Genomic DNA, 24591 nt, shown 5'->3' on the forward strand with positions numbered 1-24591 from the left:
ATTTGGACCATGTGCTTGGTCGAAACGGAATGAACAGAGGGACGTTACTAGCACGGGGAGTGATGAACCATTGAACAGATTGAAGCGGACAGATTATCACTAGTTCCGTTCCGTTTGCATGAAGAAAGAGCAACCACATGGTCCGATATCATTTATATTACATTTAGAGGGTGTGTGACATCCTCGATAACCAGGGGTTACGCTCACGTACAGACCATAAGTGAGCGTAACCCCTGGATATCGAGGATGGGGGTGTGAATAAGTGAACGCATGCACGACAACATTCAGCTACTTTATTTGTAAAGTAATTTTTAGTGTGCCATCTTCATCTTGTATTTTTATTTTTTATTTTTTTATTGCAATTATTTATGAAAAGGGCTTTAAGTAGTATAATAACTTGTGCCAAATATATTCAAATCACAAAAATATCTCGTACCAATCATCTTAGTTAGCTCAGAAACCACAAAAAGAGCGTCGCAATTTCCTCATCGCGGTATCGTGACGTCACATTATTATTGTAAGGTAGAATTTCTTACACGCCTTTCTAACTTTGGACAATTTTGCCATACACGTCACGCATAAGAATGAGATAAAGAAAACTCGTACACCCCCTTTCTTACCCCGGAGAGTTCCGACATCCACTTACCGCACCTGGTACCCACAGGGACTTGAGAATAAGCTAGTTATATTTGGACCTAAACCGAGGTGTTCAGAGTACTTTTACACGTTTTAAGAGTTTATATCAATTTTGGTAAAAATGCTTCCCCATTGATGATATTATACTCGTAGGTCTAAATATAGCTGTAACAAATGATCAGATCCCTGTGCTGGTATCCCGGTAAGTACGGTACAGACCCTGTGCTGGTATCCCGGTAAGTACGGTACAGAATAAGCCGGATGGTGCGGATAAAATGTCTCGAAAGCAAAACACTCCTTTTTATTTCATAATGTTTGGAAAACTTAACAGGGAATGAATGCATTAGAAAATTCTGTTTAATTTTTACCTATATAAAATATGAAACAAAACATTGCAGATATTTTTGAATAATCACAGCTTACATGCAACTTATTCTTGACTTGTGCTTATATATAAACCAGTCACTTGAACCGAGGAGTGTGGGCCTGGCTTCTGTGTACTGGGAAAACTAAAACTAAAATTGTCGTGTTTAGAAATGGAGGGATATTAAGGGGAAATGAAATATGGGTTTACGAAGGAAATACATTGGACGTATTGATCAATTCAATTACCTGGGTGTACTATTGAATTTTAATGGAAAATTTAGACAAACTCAAAAGCAATTTGCTGACCAGGGGAGAAAAGCATTGTTTGCATTATTAAATATTTATACGAAAAATTATTTTAATATAGAAACTCAATTGTCTGTTTTTGATACTTATGTAAATAGTGTTTTAAGTTATGGAGCAGAAGTTTGGGGGATCCATGCATGCCGCACCAGATAACGAAAAATTGCATGTGAGATTCTGCAAACAAATATTAGGATTACATAAAATAAACTAGTAATTTTATGGTGTATTATGAATTTGGAAGATATCCCATGAAAATAGTTAGAAAATTACGTACATTCAAATATTGGATAAAACTGAGAAATGTAGGAAATTGTATTCTAAGGTCATGCTATGATGATATGCTTTGTAATAATGACATTTGGTTAACGAGAGTAAAACAAGAATTATACAGAATTGGTCTTGGAAATGTGTGGGAATCTTCCAGTTTAAATAATAACACTTTTTCATATTATAAAAGAATGTCTTTGTGACATATTCTCTCCTAAAGGAGCATTGTATCAATGTGTGTAATTTTGGTCACAAGTATTATTTATCAAAACCTGTAAATATAAATTATCTAAAACAAATATGTAAAATTCAAATGTCTGCACATAAGTTAAATATTGAGTGTGGCAGATATAATAGAACTGAAAGACAAAACAGATTGTGTACAGTATGTGACCTGAATGATGTCAAGGATGAGTGCCATTTCATTTTAAAATGTCCTTGCTATATTGATACAAGGTTGAAACTAATAAAGAAATATTTTGTAAAACATACAAGCATGTATAGATTAATTGAACTACTTACTTGTGAGAATGTATCTGACGTTCGAAATCTTGGCAATTTTTTAATACAAGCAAACAAAAGGAGATCTGAGCTGGTTAATGTTCACTCTCCAAGGTGTGTGTGGGTGTGAGGGGTGTATGTGTGTGTGTGTCATATTGTATGTTGTCTTTGTATCATATTGTTCTGTATATAAATAAAATAAAATAATAAATATACAACATTTGATATAGCGCCCTATCCAGCTAACATAAGCCACTCTAAAGCACTTTACAGTACATATATATACAATTTTATACAGTCAATACTATTAGCATATATATATATAATATTAATCAATACAATATTGAGGAATTTGCAGGAGCTGTCTTATCAGGCGCTAACTACTAGTCCTATGCCACCTGGCTAATATCTGCCTATGTGTGTATGCCTGTGTGTGTGCTGGAGATGTATTGTGTTTTGAATATATGTTATAAGTGAAGAACTTGAACTTGTGTAAGTTTACATATTGTTACCGGTAACTATTGCAGTTTCTTTGTATATTTGTTGTTTTATTATTTGCCTTCAAGTTACTATGCAATGAGCAATAAAATTATTGAAATGAATGAATATGAAATTGTGTTACTGAAATGGACCAGTGTATAAGACAAGATCACAATATTTTCATAAAGATGTGAAAATATCTTTATTAAGTGTATAATCCTTTTGGTAAGATTTCTAATATTCTGGTATTGTGATATTTGAACATTTGTTTAATCATCATATTTCTTAATGGCAAAACTCAGTGTTAAAATATGTAAAATCTGACATATTCAAATGATAATGCTTTATGCTACTTTCCTTACTTTGCGTATTCCGTACCGTACTGATCGCAGTGCCCGGTGTGCTCATCATAGGAATGGGAAAAAAGGTATTCCCACATTGGCCATCCATAAAAAAAAATACCGCCTAACATTGTAATGGTCATTGTGGGAGGTTTAATATACTTGTATCATGAACAAAAAGTTTTTTCGGTGATCTTTTATATTTCTTATTCTAGTGAGATCAAAGAGAAAAAAGGTCGAGTTTCCAACAACGTTCCCCACATGTAACAAAAAGTTGCAATAGACTGGCCCCGTCTCTAGAATGTGCACGTTCTCAAACTAGGGGAGATAAGCTACTAAAATAAGTTGTAAATTTCTTCCGAATATAGGAATCGCACGTATCAATTTAACACAGGGACTGAGAATTTGTTACAACTTTGTTTGGACCTAATCTGAAGTGTTCAGAACACGTTTTAGGGCTTGCGAGAACGTAGGCGTGTCGAATTCCTGGAATTTCGGGAATGCCATTCCAAGGGAACCATATATTTCAATTTTCCTATGCGATACATATCTTATCATAAACACTATTTCGTAGAATAATTTATTTTTGGATTGCTGCCCTTTTTCAGTCATATCGAGGAACAATCGTGATAGAGCTAGAAACTGCAAAATACGGAATGGGACAAATTTTTCAACCCTTTTGTAACTATTTGAAGAGACCCAACTTGCTTCCTTTTGAAATTAAACTTGTTTGCTCAGTGGTTATAACTTAAAAGAGGATGGACCGGTCATCAGTAATATATATCATGGTGGTCGAGTGGCGCAGTGGACAACGCACTCGCCTTTCAGGGGCGTTTCTAGGATATTTGAAAGAGGAATCAAATTTGGACCTTTTGTTTGCTAAAAAACTACGGATCACCCATCGGATGGGGGAATCGGTATAAAAAGAAATCAGAGTATGTGGTTAATTAATGAATATGATAAATTGCCTTATTCAATACGATATTAGTAGATTACGATAGGTTTTTTTGTTGTTTTATTGAAAATGGGGGGGGGGGGGGGGGGGGGGGGGGGTGCGTACGCCCATTACGCCCTCACCTGGACCTGCCCCTGCCTTTCACCAAGGCGGCCGGGGCTGGACTCGACGGTCGGACGTGAAAAGGAATTGAGTTACCTGCCAGACAAAGTGGTTTTCTCCGTCTCTGGGTACTCCGATTTCTTCCAACAGTTAAGTCAGCAAGTGAAAAGTTTATATTTCATTTAACATGCCATAATCTTTTGTCATTGCATGTTCTCCGTTGCCACCCAAAGATTGTGTTATTCAATTCAATTTATTTCCGCAAGTTTTAAATTATTAAAGGTACCAACAAAATTAAATCCAACAGGTTTTGCCCATAAATCTTGCAAATCAACTTGTCAAACAATGGAATGGCCATATGAAATCCATGCATATGTGCAATATTTTATTCTAATATCATGGCGACTGTATTAAACCAGGGACCGAGAAATTGTAACAGCTATATATGGACCTAAACTAGGGTTTTTTGAGTATATGGGTTTAGATCGACTTTTGGTTATTTAACAAATTATAATGTTGAGCGAAATCCGGAAAGCATTTTTACCCCAAGGTGTTACTAAACATCGCACAGCTTAGGTTCATACACGAGCCAATTTGCAGGTCCGTGCGCTCCATATTGTACAATAGATAAAAAGACGACAAACAAAGCAATGAAAGTCTAAATGGTTTTAATACGAGAACCGATTCAAATATAATATATTCAGCACTAAATCGATCAAATTATTTCTAAACTACTATTTAAAATGTCTCTATGTGCAGAACACCGTGTATATACAAAACTATCGATTTTTTTATGGCTCAGTAAATTTGGATGTAAATACCATTGCATACTGATGTAGATGTCATTGATAATGTCAATGTGTACAAAATACATTTCTTTTACAAAAATATGTTTCACTCGAGAGGAAACATACAATTTCATTGGACAGATGGTAAGAAATGAAATTGCGGAAAAGAGGAAAAAAAATAATGGCTAGTCTTCGGAAAAAAAGAGGTACATTACGGAAAAAAATTAAACCTGAATATTTTACCATTTTCTCACCTGTCAGGAATGTGAATAAGTTAGTAATCAAATTAATTAATTAGTTTACAAAAGATATTCTATGTACATGTATTTCAATTAAATCTATTTTATAGCACATAAAATTCTTCATCTTTTAAAAACAAACGGTTATAAATAGTATTTCTAGGATAAATTACATAATCTACACAAAGTGATGAAAATCAAAAAGTTGTAAAATCAACATGTTTTAAAACAAAAATATTATAATACAAAAAATGTGATATACATACAAGGCGACAATGAATATGTGATGTAAATGATAAAAGATCTTAGTTGTCGCAAATCGTTGTTTAATTTGCGTAAAAATGTCATGGAATTGCACAAGACTTTCTAATATCATATTTCTATATTCCGATAAGTTCATATTACTGGTTCACCTTTTTCATCGTCCAATACGAATTCCATCAATGTATTTAAATCATTGCAGTCCACATGTTAATCACTGGAATGTTTGTTCAAAGTTCACGATTTTTTTCAGATGTCGCCGATACAATTTCTGAGATGATATTGAATAGAATGTTTAGGCAATAGTTTCGCACCGTAATTTCAAATTTGTGATTGTTTACATTTTCGATCGCACGCGCCAAATTAGAGCTGAAGTCCGTCCGCTAATTAAGAACTAGCTCCCGACTGCATCCGGCGTCTTTTACAGGTGCTGCTACGGACAGTGTTTAACAGAGATGACAGACAGGGTGTTGAATTATTGTCAGTTTCCTCGTTCTTTGGGCAGTATTTGATGGTATGAGCTCCGTCGCCGTTGACCCCACACAAGGGACAGGTGTATTTCCGCAAGATGGGGCAGCTGACTTTACCCTCGTTATCTTTCAAAACATGGCTGGTGTACACCGATGACGTTTCGCCATTGTTCTTGCAGAAAACGCACACTTTCTTTGCCTTGGCCCGTCGAGCAGCTTTCTTCTTTTCTTTAAATGCCAGAACTTGCAACACGATCGGATTGCTTTCCCTCTGAATCGCCATCTTATCCTTAGCGGACTCGTGACGCAAATGTACCTGGTAGCTATCCAAGTCGTCCAAATCTAATTCTCGGCCGTTATGGCGGAACTCATCCATTGAATCAATCCGGATATGGTCCAAATGTTCCTGAGAATTCGAACCGACATCCCGGTCAAGAAATGTCAAACCAAAACTCAAACAGTCATAGTTGTTATTACTGCTATCACAGTCGCTGCTGCTGTCATCCTGGCAGGTAATTGGCGTCATCAAATTATTCAAATTCGTCAATAAATCCTTATTCCAGGTAATGTCACTGAGGCCAAAATAATCCTGAAACGGCGCATACTCGTTAACATTCTCCATGTTTTGAAAAGATAAGTTTTTTTATCGAACGAGAGCTGTCGTGTTGTCATACAAAAGGCAAGAAAATGAACGTGCATATCGTGTCAAAATGATCCAATATATCTACAAGTGGGCGGAGTTACAGAGCAGTAATCTCCGGAGCATTCCGCCAATCGCGCACGACTGTAGGTGCTAATTGGTACTGATTGGTCGTACTCGTTTTCTGATTGGCTGAACCGTTAGACGTTGTAGAAACATCCAAGCGACATGGCACGTGGGTCGGAAAAGAAAGATGCCGAAATAAATTATATTGCAAAACATACTGACTATTATTTTTTTGGAAATCTTCCAAAACTTGACCTTCCCATATTAAATAGTAAGAATTCAAGATCAAATCAAAATTTCAATAAACTTTATTTATTGTGCAGAATTATGATATAACTTTTATGAACTTCGATTTGTTTTTGTTTTTGCCTGGTTGGTAGACACAGGGACTCTTACTTAGTAATGCGGAAAGAAACAGGTGTTCTTCTTTAATAGATGAAATCATTATAAAAGGCATTTTGAAGAGTATAAAAAAAACCGGTTAATATCGTTTTGCAATAGTTTGTTTTTTTAACCTTTTTGCTGCCTCAACCTCAAAATATTTCTAAAAAGTTATCAGAATGTTGTATTCATATTCTTCTCAACACATTTTTTGCTTTAAACTTGATCAAAGTAAAGTTTAAAGTAGTAATGAATATGTAATATTCCTTAATATCGTTTTCATATCAATAAGGGGACAAAAGAGGCAAAGTATAATTTTTGGATTTTTTTTACTATTGTACTTTATTTGCAAATATTTTGTTTCCGACTAAGAAGGAGACTAGAAGTGTGTATAAATAAATTCAATTAACAATGTAACCATCAAATCTGTTTATTAGAAATGATTACGATCATCGCTGAAGTACCTAAGTACGTCAAGTTAACTGACCCTTTGATGTGGTCAGCGTCACGAAGCTTCAAATCTGTGACTAAAACATTAGAATTGACTAGCGATGATCATATAGAAATTAACACGCCTGTTAGCTCGACATGTCATTCAGACTTATCGGATATCAAAGGCTCGGCCCATTCTTTTCAGTACCGTTCCGGTATGCTAGCTAGTACAGGTTACATGTACGCCGTTTGACTTGCTCGGTTGTCGACTCCCCGCTGACAGAATACGCCGTAAATCACAGCCTAGTACCATTTCATCCTCTGCGGGTACGGAGACTTGGAAGTGACAAGTGATTTTCATCCAAAAATGTATTTGCATATTAAATTTATTTTTGAAACGGAAAACTTATTCAATATGAAAATTACCAGAGGTTTCATTTGAGGTCATTAGCGGGAAAAAATATCCTCATAGTACAGAAACTTTGGTAAATTCAGGAAATGTAATGAAATAAACTGTCCTCTTTGGGTTGGTACAGACAACTTAAAATTTTACTTTTGTAAGTTTATGAGTCTGAACATGTATCTTAAATTCACCTCAAAATGAGGATTTTTTTTGATTTTTCCAAAATCACATTCATCCTCACCACACTGCTTAGTATAATATAATCACCAGAATTTTTATATCCCAGATATAATAGTATCTCATAGTCAAATTATAAACTGAACTGGGTTTATAATGTTAAACAGGATTTATGGTGAATGGGGTTTTAATCATATCTGGGATGTACAATACATTGTTTGTTCAAAATGAAAAACAATTTGTGGCGTCTGCATGATATTTATTCAAGAATTGTGATGCGCGTTTGAATCATCTTCTAAATGTTATTTATATAGACATCTTCAGTGTCGATACTTATAATATTCATTTATATCTAGTAAATCTGGACGTTGTCATGGGGTTTAGGGGGTCATCGAATGTGTTCATCTTGCGACAAAAAAATAATATAGAAGATGAGATACATTTAATTCTTACTTGTGCTGCTCAATTTGAACTGAAAAACCCCACACTTTGAGCGATATTTCCACCAACGCCCTAGTATGTATAAGTTAATCGAATTGTTGTCACGTAAAAATTTAAAACATTAAGAAATTTAAACTAAATTAAATCAGAGACGTATATTATACGTCTCTGATTAAATTACATTTACGGTATGCTACCGCCAAAAAAAACACCTCGTGTATTGATATTGCTGAAGTATGTATCTAATATTGTGTGATAAATGCTACCATGGAATGGTCCTCGGTCGTGTATTATGTATACATTTAACCTATATGCTGTATTATTTCAATCGGAAATTATAAACAAATCTTGAAAACGTAAGTCAAAATTTATCATTTTTTTAGCATGTTATAAATATATAGTATTAAAAACATGTTTATTGAACATCCGACATCCGGCATTTTTATGAATTACTCAGTTAAGCAGAAGGGTGTAGACTACCAAAGCCCGATGGTATTTCGGAGGTTCCATAAGTAGTTATCCTCGCAGGTAGTATTTGCTGAAAATGATACCAAACATCTCGTGCGGTGTTAATCAGGAATGACAGACTTAGATAAAAACAGCGGTGTAACTCGCGACACGACAGATATAATAGCTTCACAAATAATCAAATGTTAGTTCTTGTTTATTTGCAGAACACTCTGACAAATTGTCCAGCATCTTGTTGTATTCTTATTTGTATATTTTACATCGTCAATAAAAATGGCGCTCGCTAATCTACAGGGATAAAGTCAAAGTTCATAAAAATTCGCGTGATTTTTATTTCAGCGAAAATGTACATGACCGTCAATTCAAGATATTAAATTGTTTCCAAAACAAAAGGATTAGACTTCTTACATTCTTTTACAGTAACGTCAATTTACAAGGGGTTAATTTGCATTGCAATAATGTGGAAAATTCAGTAAACTAATCAANGGGGGGACAGAGAATAATTGACAATATACACATTTTTTATGGAATATACGCAAACATGTCGGTTTTACCTTCAAAAAAGTAGTACATAGAGACAATTCTATAACTAGTTGTAAAACGAAAAGTCCACATCGATAACCTTTGTATTACGTCAATTGTAAAAATGAAATAAAAATTATGAAGAATATTTTCATAATTATTATGTCTTTATTTCACGTATGAATTTCCGGATTAAATTTTCTCCGGAAATTTTGGTAAGACAAGGAGGATCAGAAAGGCATTTAATGAGTAATTTCCTTTGAATAGTTGTCACGTCGATAAAAACGCTGGACGGAAAGATGTGAAAATATTCTAATATACTTTTTTTTTAAACTCTTCAAGCATCACCATTGTATTCAAGAACATTCGTTCAAACAAAAGAAAATAAGAAGTTAAAAATCTTGTGATCTTTATTCTCACACGGAAAAGTAGCGTGTAGTTTCGATAAAATAGTATACGCAGCGGCGTTTAGAATAAATAAGGGTGGTCAGCAGATTGGTTTCGTTTTTAAAATTCAGAATGAAAGAAACCCTTCGTTCGTGTTTGGACAAACTTTACTCAACGTTCACACATATTTAAATTAACGGATTTAAACTCATAATCTTTTGTATTTGCCTAAACAAACATCCTTTAATTAATTCACCCGTCGCGTGAGCACGCGAAAAAGGGGCATTATTTTTATGGATAGGACTAAATACTTTTCGTTTATTGCTAAACATACATACTCACCAATTGTTTTGGACCGAAACAACAAATACATGTATGTAATATCAATAAGCTGAATTGCTTACGATGATAAAATAATTGAACAAGTAATTTTGCCCCCCGCCGGTCAGTCTGCTCAAATCAAATACGGCGTAATTGCAGTTATTATGCTATAAATCCAAGATCCGGTGCTTCATGCATATAATTATAAAATCTCTAAAAATACACACATATATATTTTTTTTCAATTATGCTGCATTCTTTTAAACTCATTTTTTTGCCGTGTCAAAATATAATGTAATATAAAAATGACATTTTTAAAGCAGAGACTTGAAGTATAAATCCTTGTTAAAGATGCTCGAGATTTGGAATCAAATTAAAATGTGAGAATATGGGAATACATTATTTGTCCGTTCACTTAATATATAAGCAAGATTTCATTCGACCAAATGTCATCAAAAACAAATCTTACAATTGTATCTTTGGCATCAGAAATCTTAAGCAGGAGAATTTCGATGAGTAAAGTAGAAAGACACGAGACGTGTCTAATATTTTTCTTATTCATTTCTCTTTGATTATTTTTAAAACGTAAATGCTTCTTTGCATATATTCGTATATACTTCAGGGTTTCGACAAAACCTAGAATCAGAATTAATGTATAAAACGTCTGACAATTTTTATGCATAATTAGTATTTAATAACACTTCCTGCAATCCCAAACCCCAATCCGTACCCTGATAAAAAGAACTATCACGATCTCCTCTTTATCGTCTTTCCTCCTCTTCCCCTTCCCTCTCACATTAGAGTACATTTAGGCACCCCTCCTCAAAAAACTAAGGTATGTGTTAAAATATTACCAAGAATTATCTGGAACTTTAAGTGTTTCTTTGCCGAGGTAAGCTCGCTTACCATATGATTTTTTTTTCTTTTTCAAATTAGCCTTTTATAGCAAGTTCCTTTCAAAGTGAAGTGGTTTTACATGCATTTTAATTAATATTTATTCTCTCGTAAGGTTGGCTTTCGTCATGTGCTTTATGTTGTATCACATAATGTGCTGTGTTATTCAGTGAATCAGAGACGTATATACTATATGGCTTAATATGTCTCCGAGTGAATCAATTGTTTCAATTATGACGTCACGCCTAGGACAAGTACATGCCATCAGACTTACGCACTTGGCCCAGTTGTTCAAAAGGTGATTAACTTTAGAACGCAACTATTGAATTAGTTACAACTTTTCAGATATCAAATATTTACTAGAGTGATACCTTTTTCATTAACGGAATTATTAGAGGTTAACAAATGTCGTTCAATACTGATTAAGCTATCCACCTTTTGAACAACTGGGCCCTGGAGTCAAAATGTCTGCTTTATACATTTCAAAGTTGCATAAAAAACAACGTTTTACACGAATAAATACAACAAATCTTGATTATGTGATAAAAAGGACCTTACACTCGTTTTCATTTCATATAAAATTAATTTTAGCTTGCTAAATTGAAAAAAAATCTTGACGAGTTTCATAAATCTCATATGAAATTGAAACTCATGTAAGATCCTATATGATATACATTCTATGCGGCAGAGACAGATAACGTTAGAAGCAGCCAATAATGTAGGTGACTTTTTAAAGATATTGCTCATTAGTAATACCACGGAATTAGATTACCCAAGTCCGTGGTATTACTTGTGTCTGTTTATTCCGTCAAAAATATCTAATTCAAAACTGATTTTTTTTAAATTAAATAATTTAACATTTTTATCGAGCTTAATTATCTTTCACCTAGCGTGACGTCATATTACGAACAGGGGAAAAAATACGGTAATTTTCGGCCTGTCGCGTGAGAATCCGAGTCAAACTTTCTGTAACCCCGTAGATAAACATCCTTTCCCTTTTCTCACGAGTTTGATTAAGTACGGAGTCATTAAGACCCCCATTCCTTTAATGTTATATTACGGTAAGTACCCTGTGGAGTAAAGGTGTGTATAATTATCACAGGTGATTACAGGTAAAAGATTTATAACAGGTGTACCCGGCTGTCCAGACGCCATGGCTCGATTTCAATAAATTTCATCATTCGTGTTGATTTAGTGATTTATATCACCAACAGTCCGTGGGAGGGGTGCAACCATTTTGTGTACCGTACCAGGGGCGAAATATTATGTTAAGTTACAGCCAGTAAATACCCCCTAATGAGGTCATAGGTAACATTTGCACCTGTGTATATCACCTGAATATGGAGGGTGACAAGAAGAAAATTTATGGCTCTACAAATTGTTTGCATTTCAGATCGGTCTCAAGTACTGGTTATGATCTAGTTGTCATTTGTATTTTTCTATATTGTTTTATTCATGTGAACGAGTGTTTAGAAATGAACTTTGACCTCTAAGATGAAAGTGGTTAACCCACTGATCGGGTTATGATCAAAGAAACACATTGGGCCGTTACAACCATCGGCCGTCTATGTAACAAATGAACTATCAAAACATTATCACATTATAAACAAATTCTTTTATTTTAATTGTATATTTTCATTAAACAGGCTCTTGAACAGACTACCGTTACAAATAATCAAGTCCCTGTGAAACCAAGATGCTTTACTTCTGTAAAAACCTATTTTTTACTACAGGCATTTCCATTTGTTATTTAAATATGTAAAACATTATATAGTCTTCATAACATAACCATGACATCATAGTAGGGTAGAGAAAACTTTTTTTCATATTCTTACTTTTGATTAAGACGTTATGTTTATTTACCAGAAGAAAACTTCCGTGTACAATTTATATGGTTTATGGTATTATGCACTGTTTCAATCATGATGATCAAATGCTGGTCTTGACTGAATGGCTTATTGATGACATTAATACCGTCCTTGTTCAGGTTATAATAAGTCAACATTGATAAATATCTTTTATCTACATCACGTACCCAGCTACACTCAGATAATATATTGCTAATCTACTTGTATAAATGCAGTACCCGTAAGTGACCCTGTCTATTTAAGATGGCGGACTTCACAAGTTATGTCAGCGTGGCTGTATTTTTACTTTGTGTGGTTTCCCGTTCGTGTAACGCACAAGCGGTGAATGCATGTCCGAGTTACGCGTGTAATCCACGCGGGACAAATTCTTACACGCTCAGTTCCCCCAACTCGTCACAAAACGCTTACGTCGCATGGAAGACAGATTTCTTCATTGGCCCTCTCCCTAACACTTTGGGTTGTGTTGGAAACCCAAATAACATCGTATGCCAGTCAAACGGACCAAAGGATGTGTACGTATAATTCGTAACTCAATTCATTTCAATATTTTATCAGTTTTATCTTTCAATTTTCTTTCTATAATCGGGAGAGAAAAAAATCAAAATTCATATATCTTATCAAATTATTTAATCTTATAAAACTGTTTAAAAATATCAGATTTCTGTAAAATGTAAGTAACGATAAAGCATTTCAATACTCAATTTCTTTCCAAAGATATTTATTCGCCGAATAAGTTACTAATTATTTAAGATTCCTGGTTATAATATGGCAAATACCTTAGACACCATGCTCACATTTTACGACAGTCCACTTTTCTTAAAAAGTTTTTGTTTCCAAAAAGTTTTTGTTTCCAAAAAGTTTTTGTTTCCAAAAAGTATGCTTTCCTTTCGGGGAAATATGAGTTATGGAAAAAGAAGAGATAAGGTATTTCCTGCATAGGGAAATAGACTCATATTGCATGTAATTTCAACTTTTTTTCTTCACCAAGGAACCTACAAAGAAAACCACCTCACCAAATAATATCTGAACAAAAATGTAGATCGTTGGTGAGAAAAAAACATAATTATATTGATTTGTTATAGGGTTTCTGATTAACAAAATGATTAAGAAACAACAATACAATTATTGCCTTTTAATGAGATCCATACAAAGTTTTATCAACCCAAGAATGAAAATAAACCGAGTAAAATATCCTGTATAAGACCGTATATATTGACCTCACAAAGGCGATAAGATGATATAGATACTAGTCGGTGTACGCTGTTTATTGATAACAGTCTTCTTAGAGGTATACGACACAGATGTAATATGTAGAACAAATACAAGATATGATCACAGGGGCTAGACACTACGACCTACAGGGCTATATCTTACATCATGTGACCAGCCCCTGTGCTTGTTTTTCCAAGTTGGTATAAGCGCATGCAGGAATAATTCACGTTTGAAAATCTAGAGCACGATATTTATTTTATGTTTTATAAATACTATTTACGAGGTATAAAATATCATTAGGCAGTAATTTGAAATCCACCTGCTTATTCAAAATGTATCTCAAATGACTTTCCGTTTCATGTCATTTTTATAAAAGGCGAGCGTCAGACTTATAAAAATCACAGAGTAAAAATCAGATGCCTTTTGAAATTATTTATACGGACACATTTGTCAATTATTTGACTAGAACTACTGAAAATGCATTGGGTTTTTTCGGCGCAAACACATGACGTCATTTGATTTAAGACGTCATAGTACAGTTTTCGAATTAATTGCCCTGTTCAATACATTACTATGCGAATTTTCCCTAAAACTTGCCAACTCCATCCATCGTCGCCATTATTTTTGACTCCATTAAACCATTATCATGCGCAAGTGCGGATACTGTGGGCAAACCAATTTTGTTGTAACTTGTCTAACAATCAAAACGTCCAATGCGAACATTGAAACCAGTTTTCAGCTGTAAGTCTCTTCAAATGTTCTCCAAATCGTAGACAAAATAGTGTTTTTCATTAATTTATAACGGCAACAAGAAATTCGGTTTGAGCTCAAAATCCATGCTTGAGCATGAGAACGGTTTCATGAATATGTCTAGTATCAATGTGACGTTACAATACCATGACGTCATGTATTTTGTCTTAATTCTGACGTCACAGTGGATATTTTTACATGAGATGATACTCGCACTATATGACGCATAGCTCACTAACACGGATTTCATGAGTTATAACACGGAATAAGATTGTTATCCACGACCGTGGTTATCAATAGTAGATATGATATTAGTTCTGTTCAAACCCTACAAAGCTCACACCGCCGTGAAGGACGTTCTACAGATTACACAAGTGGTATAAACAAACAAATATACGCACGTTATCAATTGCGCATAGAACGTAGGTATCGTCAGGCGAAGTCCCTAAGAAAAATACTTTAAATTCAAAACGAGCTCCACGCGAGCAATGATGAGATTCATAAATATCATAAAATGGAATCGATTGTAAAGACTCTGTTTATCATACGATGAAGATTTTTTCCTAAAATTATTTTCAGACTGTCTTTTAAATTTTTGACTGTCAACCCTTTTGTGACGTCTCATCGCAGTTCGAAAGTTGTGATGTCGTGGATTTGTCTTAGTTGTGACGCCACAGTGGAACCAATAATTAGTGGAACCATTTAATAGTTCCACCAAACTTACAGCCATACACTGCCAAGCAATAACCTAATAGGTCTGAGGAAACGACCGCTAGTTATCACATTACCGCACTCATGATTCGTAGGATACTCAATGTCTGTAAAACGGTAAGATGATTCCATATCAAGATAAAAAAAAATGACGCCTGTTGCTGTTTAATTCTTTAGTGTGACATCGCGTATCTAGTTATCAATTGAGTTTTGATTTTAACCTTAAAAACTTCTAATAGAACTCCGAACACATCAGTTCAGGACAAAAACAAACCAACTGTAACAAATTCCCAGGTCCCTGTGGATAAACCGTTCCCAACTCCTCATTGTAACGTTTCCAGGGGTTACATCAGCCTAGACGTCGGAACTGGGTCCCTCGAATGGGCCAGCAGCCTCCTCCGGTTCCCCGTTCTTCCCATCATGGATATTTTCGGTGACATCATAGGCACGGATGGACATTATCTCGTCAAGATTGAGGATAGCGGGAAAACGTTTTCGCCAATTAAAATCGCGGACGTGTTGTTCCCGATGTACAGGTAACTATTATAGGACTGTTATTTTCGCGGGCATTTTAGACTTTAACTGATCACAAAAATGTCTTGGGTGATACAGAGACTGGATGTATACGTCTATGGTCGGTAGACAGGCCAGGCAGTTGTTTTCAACATTGTACTAATATTTGAAAGAGTTTAATATCTAACACATTTTTTGAACTTCAGCAGTAAATTTTAATCGATCATCACGAGTCGAGTTGAATATTCTGTTTCTTTCGGAAGTCGGGACCCTGTGAAATTACCCAAACTATGAATTGCAGAATGGAATCAGATTATCCTTAGTCTGTGAGTTCATGCCATATCAAGTGGTGAGCTTGTAACAACTATGGGAGAAATTGCCGACAGCAGGCACTTGTGTGTAACAAGGAAAATGTCGTTTGAAATTAATGAAATATTCGCTTTATATCATTAATATGATTTTCTACTGACAGTCTACTGATATCAGCCAATAGTTTGATTCTACTGGTGTCCAAGAGCGGGGCTGTCATTGTTTACGAAACAGGTAAGAAATAAACAAGAAATCGAGTTTAGACAAACGAAAAAAAACCACCAGGTAATAAGTAATAACCGGTCCGGAAACTGACCGCCTTTAGATCTATTAATGCCGCGCATGGAGGACAGTCAGGTCCCGGACCGATTCTCTCTTTTTTTTTATCATTTTCATCTTCTCTATGTTTTAATTTCCATTATCTAATGTCAAGAACCATTGGTTACAATGGAAAGAGGTATTCTCATAAATTTGGATTTCAAAAACGTGAAGGTAAAATAGAAATATTCGGAATTTTGAGGTTATGAGTCCAAATTTAAGATGAATTGTATATATTTTTTTGAGTTTCTCAAGTCAACATTTCTTGATTTCTTTTGAAGATTAAATAACTTTTTTTTATTTGCTCAAGTCCGATATTTCTTTAATCAATGCATATGTGTTCGTTAAATCGAGAATCGAGAATTATAAGATAGACTTATAAAATTATACATCGTGCTTATTTTAATGTCTGTGGTAGGACAGCGTCTAGATAAAGTTTTGCATACCCCTAATAATGTTTTTCAATTTGAAGGACAGATTGTATATTAATTAAGTGGTAATTAACGTGGTTTTAATAATTCAAAGCTTTTATGGCATCCAAGAATATTATGTCAGTTAATCATATGTTTACTAATAATAACACCCTTTTTGTATGTGTAATAAGTATAAAATTTCCACAAGTTGATATCAGCCCGGGTGATATCCCCCCCCCCCCCCCCTTGAAAGTGATATCACACCCCTAGAAAAGTGATATCATACCCCCTAGAAAAGTGATATCACACCCTCTAGAAAAGTGATATCACCCCGCCCCTAGAAAAGTGATATCACACCCCCTCCCAAATTTCCGGATTTTGCCGCTTCCGCTAAATGCTGTCTACTTTTAATGTAAACAAACGAATTGTTGGCATGGAATAACTGCGGTTTCATGGAATATAATTTAAAGATTAATTTACAAAGCCCCACCCAAATTTCAATAACCATATCATTTTGTAGGAATTTGGGAATTTCTAAATGTTGACTTTTTACATTTATAATTGTTACTGTTTTGTTTATATACATCATTGTTTTTGTTACCATTTTTATGAATATAAATAAAATAATTTTGTTTTTAAATTTTATTTTGAAAGAAAAAACATGATAAAAAGTTTATGATATGACAATTTTGATATCACACCCCCAATCAGCCCTGAGTCCTAATATCAGCCCTCTGTACTATAAAAATGGACATATAATAATTTCTTAATACCATACAAAGGCGACCTGCTTCTATTTTTTTTAAAGAATTTTCCATCTTAATTTAACTACAAACTTATGCCCTCCTAGTTTGAAAGTAAGTCCAGAATCAGACATCCAAGTGATCAAAATTAAATTAAATTAAAGTCTTATTTCTACTGAATGATTCAACATCCAGAGAGGGAACCAGTCTATGCATGGACTGTCCCTGGCATATCATAATACTTTTATTTCGTGCATAATTTCCTCTCGCGGTTGCGGATGTTGGGAGTGTTGCTTTGTTTACACAACCTGTTGATCAGTTCCTCAGGCGGTGCCNCCCCCCCCCCCCCCCCCCTGCTCCGTATTACGTAGACTATAAACATAAACAAAAGCGCTGACCTGTATTACTTGGGAAAACCCAGTCACTAGACACGAACGAAAATATAAACTATTAATCGTTATCTCAGGCTCACTGTGTACAATTTTGATATAGTGGGAGCACAGGGACCTGGTAATTTGTTACAGCTATATTTGGACCTAAATTAAGGTGTTCAGTGTAATTGTACATGCATTACGGGTTTAGATCGACTCTCGGTGTCATTTTTACCGAAAGTCGATCTTAAAACCCTTAAACATGTAAATTTACACTGTACACCTTAACCTTAGTTTAGGTCCAAATATAGCTGTAACAAATGNGGGGGGGGGGGGGGGGGGGGGGGGGGGGGGGGGGGGGGGGGGAAGAGTCAATGTATGTCCATACTTCTACAACGCTCGAGCGTTCTAATGTGTGAAATTACATAAGGAGAAATACTAATCAGTGTAAACTACTAACCCGCCCTCACACACTTAACGTCCGCCCCGGACTGGGTGTTACACGTTACACTATAATATCAATATGCTACAGACCCCTGTGTCTACGTAGAACCTTGCTAAACAGACGTGCTTTTCGAAATGTGTTTGATTATAATACTCCTGACAATTTATTCTATATAACATTTTATCATTATGTGAGAGAAAAAAATCCCAATGAGTCGGTGTTTGCCAATCGAACAATCTTGAGCCGGAAGTAGAATTTGATGTCGATAAGATATCGCCACCAACCAGTCCCGTTATTTCATAACACTCCGGGAAAGAGGAGGGGATTTTCGTGTATAAAGGGTATCGCATTCCTTTGCCTTGGACATCGACTATCTTAAACGCCTCCGGACACTGGGGATCTTTAGGAACTGTATCGCGAGAAAATACAACGTAATTTATGTAAATAATCTTTTTGTTTCATCAACCCTTTTCATCAAGAAACTCAATACCTGACCGAGTTGCGTGGGAAATGCATGCATACAGATATACACATTGACCGGAAATAGATATATCCGATAGCTTTTCAAACGCCACGGTCATGCAAGCTTTATAAGATTGTTCAAACTCGGTACTTCGCAAACAGGATTGTGAAAATTAGGAATTTGTGATTGTGTTACAAGATTCATAGCGGTACATGTTCTCGTTTAGGGCTCAGTGGATAGCCGGATTTCCGGTAACCTATAATGCGGCGCGTGCGGAGCCACCGGGTACTATCGGAAAAAACCATTCCGTCGGGGAGTTTTATCTAAATTCGACGAGAAACACCATTAAATTGCAGTTGAGAGCAGGACTATGGTCTACAGATATTATTTTAATTTCGTGAAATATGTACAACTCTAGGAAACGTAACATGCCTAGGGAACCGAGCGACTCAGTAATCAGTCAAGCTGGAAACCTTGCCGTTTTTAATTGATGCTCAACACCATTTGGCTTCCCTACTATCAAATGATGAATGCGACATATTTTTGATCAAACATATCAAATATCCGTGATCAAAACATCTCGGACAAAGCTGTTATAACGGCGTAATCTTTCATGACATTTTATCACATACCTGTTGAATCTTGTTATAGTAATACAAGCAATTTTCAGACCATGAAATACAACGTTCTGTATTGCACATGTGCAATACGGAATGTTGTATTTACCTACTAGCCGGAACTACTTTTTCATGGGAATCCCCTTGTCACGGCGAACTGAAAAGTTCCCGGTATTTGCAAAAAATATCGAAGTTTTTAAAATCTTTGTATATCAATCTCTACCAAATATGGAAGGTATGTGATAAAAGCAAGACCACAAACTTGTGTTTTTCTAACGAATCAGAAAGCACTCATTTGTTGCGCGGACGTATATATTCACTCCGTGCGCTCCGCGTACTCGTGAATACATTCGTCCGCACAATAAACTCGTGCTTTCTGAACGTTAGAAAAACACAAGTGTGGGGTCTTTCATATATATATTTAGCCCGTTTTGGTATTCTTGTTAAATGGGGTTGAGCATCGATTGAAAATGGCAAACGTTCAGCTTGACTGATTACTTGATTGCGTTTCACAAAATTAAAATAATGATATAATAAGAATAAGTCATGCTGTCAACTGCAATTTAGTTGTGTTCCGTCGAATTTAGATATGCTCCCCGGCCGAATCGTCTTTTCCGGTAGTACCCGGTGCAAGCACTATATAGGGAGGCAGAAAACCATTATATCAGAATTGGGTTCGAAAGATTCAATATACTGTAACTTTTTTTAACTGAGATTCTTGTAACTGTTTTATTCGTATGAAGAGGGTATTCCGGAAGCCTCGATCTGGTTAACTGGGACTGTGCAACAGACAAATGGAACTTTCCTCCCAATAGCCATGCCCATCATACACGAAAACAGATGCTACGTTCTTACAGAATTCAAACCGGATGAGGGAAGCCCTGGAGCTGATGACGTAAGCGGACATTTTAGGAAAAATAATTGAATTAAAAATGAAAAGGATAGTGCGATTGAAATATATGTCCGTCAAAGTGTCAAATTTTAAATTAAATAAACTAAAATTAAAATCAGTTGGAAAAATGAATAGAATTTCAGGGGTATGTAAATTCACGGGACTTATCATAGGGAGAATTACTAGACTTTTCAATAGAACTCTGTATGTTTACCGAAAGTTGATACAAAACACACGGAGAAGGCCAAACATGCATACTAAGGTTATTTTTTCTGATGTCAATGTGAATTTTACAACCAGTCTTGCTATAATTGTTCCCAAAGATACTAGTAAGTGTGATTACTGAGTTATTCTTTGCGGACGGAGGGTAAAACACAAAAACAAATTCCTACGCGACATGACAGGATTCCGATTTAAAATAAATGGTAGGACAAAGTTTTACAGCTTATGGTATTGTTTATGTCGTTAGTAAAATGTCTTTTTTTCAATTATGATAAATAGCAAATAAATGTCATAGAATTGCCTAGAAGTGATATTGTACACATAATCTAAGACGCCAGCAACCAATCAGTTGAGACTATATAGCGATCAATAAACCAAATCAAATGTTCACTAGACAACTCTTTAAGTAAATTGAATACTAAACAAACTATGAAGAAATAGGAACAAGTTATTTTTTTGGTAAAATAACTTTGTTTTTAAAATATTTTAATTTCATGCAATGTGTTTGGATTTGTTTGGATTTGTTTGTTATGTAAGTATTGTTTGAGTCCTTATTAGTCAGGCTTGTGACGTATTATTTTGTCAAATGATCGAACAAAAAATGTCGTTGGGGAATTTAAAGAAACTGTTTTATTTATCTTTTTTTTTTTGTCACAGCCATCAATCCTGGGTATGCAGAGACTCTACGCTATAGACATGTTCCAGCGAATGGTAGACCGTCTACACATCACGTGGTACTTTAACTTTGAACGTGAAACCGGAAGTCATAAACAGTTCCGGGAAAGAACCGGGAGAAACAAATTTGTGGAAGAAATGGATATGGATAACAACATGAATATGAATACGGAAGAACAGGTTGAAGATTTACAACCTTCCGTGATGTTTAATGTTGAAACAAACACTGTTATGGTAAACCTTCCTCCTCCGGAAGGTTCGAACGCGGGTCCCACACTGTGGGGATTGAAAGATAACGGTGACACCCCGACTCAGCTTTTTAGAGCCACGGCTGGACTGAAACAAATGGCCATGTTTGACACAAGCACATCCACGTCCGGAACTGCTTTACCGGAAATGACAAAACATAGATCGGACGGAATTTCTGCTGGCAGGTTCGGTCCCTTCCCTCACGGAAGCAAAACCTCTAATGACGCCGGAACTGATGTTTGGGCAGTTTTGACGAACTTGGCATCGATTGTACAGTTATCCCCCTTGACTGGAGCGATACAAAAGTCGGTTGACGTTTCTACGCTTCTAAAGGTACAGAAAGCTCAGATCACGTCAAATCTCATGGTTGCGAGATCAGCCGGTTCGAATAACGATGTTTTGATTTTCGGTGTTGAAGTTGCAATCCCTCCTCCAAATACAGAGGAAGCACGTGGTTTTGTTCTCCTCTGTGAAGAGCACGGACTTCCGGTTAATCTTTCTGTGTCGACCTTTGTGATGGGAGTTTCCGGGGCGGATGGCACATTGGTGTGGTTGGTTCCTTTGCCGGATGGTTTAAAAGCCGGTGGACAGATCACAGGGATTCCTTTAACTGGACCAGAAAATGACGATCTGAATGACATTTTAGTCGTTTTTGCCGGGAACGATAAATCTTCAACAGTTTTAGCAATAAGTAGTCACTAACAATGTGACCTTCTGTCACCCCAGCAATGGGACCTACTTATCCCAAACAATGTGACATACTCCGTGTTTCCAGCAATGTGACCTACTTACCATCATAAATGTGACACGCTGTCCCCTACTAGCATTGTAAACTATAGCTATTTTCAATGCTACCGTTTCATAGCGCAAAGAAATCGTACGCAACTTGTTGATACAATACATACATCATTATTCAGGCCAATCAGACATCGAAGATTTGACTTCAAAATAAGACAAAATTAAATCGAAATCAAAAGAGAAAATTGCCTTTTTTCGTAATTTCGTTGTCTTACTCTACACAAATAAATTCAATTTGGAGTCTGTAAAACATTTAGATTACTATCACAGCGGTATGGTTAAGATGAATATGATGAGATGACATTATCTTATGTCTTTAAATCCGAAAGTTCTTTAAAGTTTTGAATTTTATTGTGTAGGTCTATTACGGACCGTATGCTGTGTAAGCGCCATTTTGTATGTGGTTGTGTTTGACTTCGGGGTGGGGGAAGTGAATGGGTGTTTCCGTAATGCTTCTGAAAGTTTTACAGTGTGTGTCTCCAAGTGCATTTAAAATGTTTATGTGGTATTTTATATCTTTATTGCTTTTGAAAACGGAGAACTTGATAATGAATGTTTGATTAGATTAAGTAGGGGAAAATATTCCGGTTAACAATGACGCGTATCCAAATATTGTAATTATGTATTCAAATACGAGTTCTTATTTACGCTAGGAAAAATAAAAACGAAAAAAAATACTATACAGTTACCGTTTATTTTTTTCATTTAATTTGTGTCGGACGTAACATGATATTAATGAACATATATATTCATAACACACTGACCACAGAATGTTTCAGACGTAGTATGTTGATAACACAGGGACCTGACAACAGGATTTAGTATATGTCGTTGATAATTAAGCGTTGGAAGTTAGCATGTTAAGAACACAGGGACCTGAAATCAAAATGTTGTATGACCGGGTACCTGAGAACATGATTTAGTAAATGTCGGACGTAGCATGTTAATAACACAGGGACATGAGAACAGGATGTAACAAGTGTCGGACATAGCATGTTAATAACCCAGTGCCATATGCAAACAGGATTTAGTTAGTGTCGGAGGTAGCATGTTTATAACACAGGGACATGGGAACAGGATTCATCATGGGAATCCCCTTGTCACTTAATAAAAGCAAGACCACAAACTTGTGTTTAGTAAGTGTCGGACGTAGCACGGTAAAAACCCAGGGACATGCGAACAGGATTTAGTTAGTGTCGGACGTAGCATGTTTATAAGACAGGGACCTGAGAACAGGATTCGGTTTGTTTCGGACGAAGCATGTTAATAACACAGGGATCTGAGAACAGGATTTAGTTAGTGTCGGACGTAGCATGTTAATAACACAGGGGTCTGATAACAGGATTTAGTAAGTGTCGGACGTAGCACGGTAAAAACCCAGGGACATGCGAACAGAATTTAGTTAGTGTCGGACGTAGCATGTTTATAAGACAGGGACATGAGAACAGGATTCAGTTTGTTTAGGACGTAGCATGTTAATAACACAGGGATCTGAGAACAGGATTTAGTAAGTGTCGGACGTAGCACGGTAAAAACCCAGGGACATGCGAACAGGATTTAGTTAGTGTCGGACGTAGCATGTTTATAAGACAGGGACATGCGAACAGGATTCAGTTTGATTCGGACGTAGCATGTTAATAACACAGGGACCTGGGAACAGGATTTAGTAAGTGTCGGACGTAGATTGTTTATAACACAGGGACATGAGAACAGGATTCAGTTTGTTTCGGACGTAGCATGTTAATAACACATGGGTCTGATAACAGGATTTAGTTAGTGTCGGACGTAGCACGGTAACAACCCAGGGACATGCGAACAGGATTTAGTTAGTGTCGGACGTAGCATGTTTATAAGACAGGGACCTGAGAACAGGATTCAGTTTGTTTCGGACGTAGCATGTTAATAACACAGGGATCTGAGAACAGGATTTAGTTAGTGTCGGACGTAGAATGTTTATAACACAGGGACATGAGAACAGGATTCAGTTTGTTTCGGACGTAGCACGTTAATAACCCAGGGACACGAGAACAGGATTTGTTTATAACACAGGGACATGATAACAGGATGTAATAAGTGTCGGACGTATCATGTTAATAACCAAGGGCCAGGTACCTGAGAACAGGATTCAGTTTGTGTCTGACGTAGCATGTTAAAAATAACACAGGGATCTGAGAACAG

The 24591-nt window shown here is 35.9% G+C and overlaps 2 protein-coding genes across 2 annotated transcripts; one reads left to right on the forward strand and one right to left on the reverse strand.

Moving 5' to 3' along the window:
* Positions 1-4605: 4605 nt before the first annotated feature.
* Positions 4606-6415, reverse strand: LOC110451771. Its single transcript, XM_021499941.1, has one exon. It carries the CDS (start codon positions 6332-6334, stop codon positions 5630-5632), a length of 705 nt encoding a protein of 234 aa, XP_021355616.1. The 5' UTR covers positions 6335-6415; the 3' UTR covers positions 4606-5629.
* Positions 6416-12927: 6512 nt separating this feature from the next.
* Positions 12928-23083, forward strand: LOC110451769. The gene is made up of 5 exons (XM_021499939.1): positions 12928-13224; positions 15727-15921; positions 16371-16441; positions 20321-20472; positions 21349-23083. Exons 1-5 carry the CDS (start codon positions 12956-12958, stop codon positions 22315-22317), a joined length of 1656 nt encoding a protein of 551 aa, XP_021355614.1. The 5' UTR covers positions 12928-12955; the 3' UTR covers positions 22318-23083.
* Positions 23084-24591: the final 1508 nt, after the last annotated feature.

This window comes from Mizuhopecten yessoensis, unplaced genomic scaffold, assembly GCF_002113885.1.
Source record: "Mizuhopecten yessoensis strain PY_sf001 unplaced genomic scaffold, ASM211388v2 scaffold6169, whole genome shotgun sequence".
Lineage (NCBI taxonomy): Eukaryota > Metazoa > Mollusca > Bivalvia > Pectinida > Pectinidae > Mizuhopecten > Mizuhopecten yessoensis.

Coding starts and splice junctions, on each gene's coding strand:
- LOC110451771 (XM_021499941.1), bottom strand. CDS start 6,334: ATGGAGAATGTTAACGAGTATGCGCCGTTTCAGGATTATTTTGGCCTC.
- LOC110451769 (XM_021499939.1), top strand. CDS start 12,956: ATGGCGGACTTCACAAGTTATGTCAGCGTGGCTGTATTTTTACTTTGT. Junction 13,225..15,726: donor TCAAACGGACCAAAGGATGT/GTACGTATAATT, acceptor TAACGTTTCCAG/GGGTTACATCAGCCTAGACG. Junction 15,922..16,370: donor GTGTTGTTCCCGATGTACAG/GTAACTATTATA, acceptor TTCTACTGACAG/TCTACTGATATCAGCCAATA.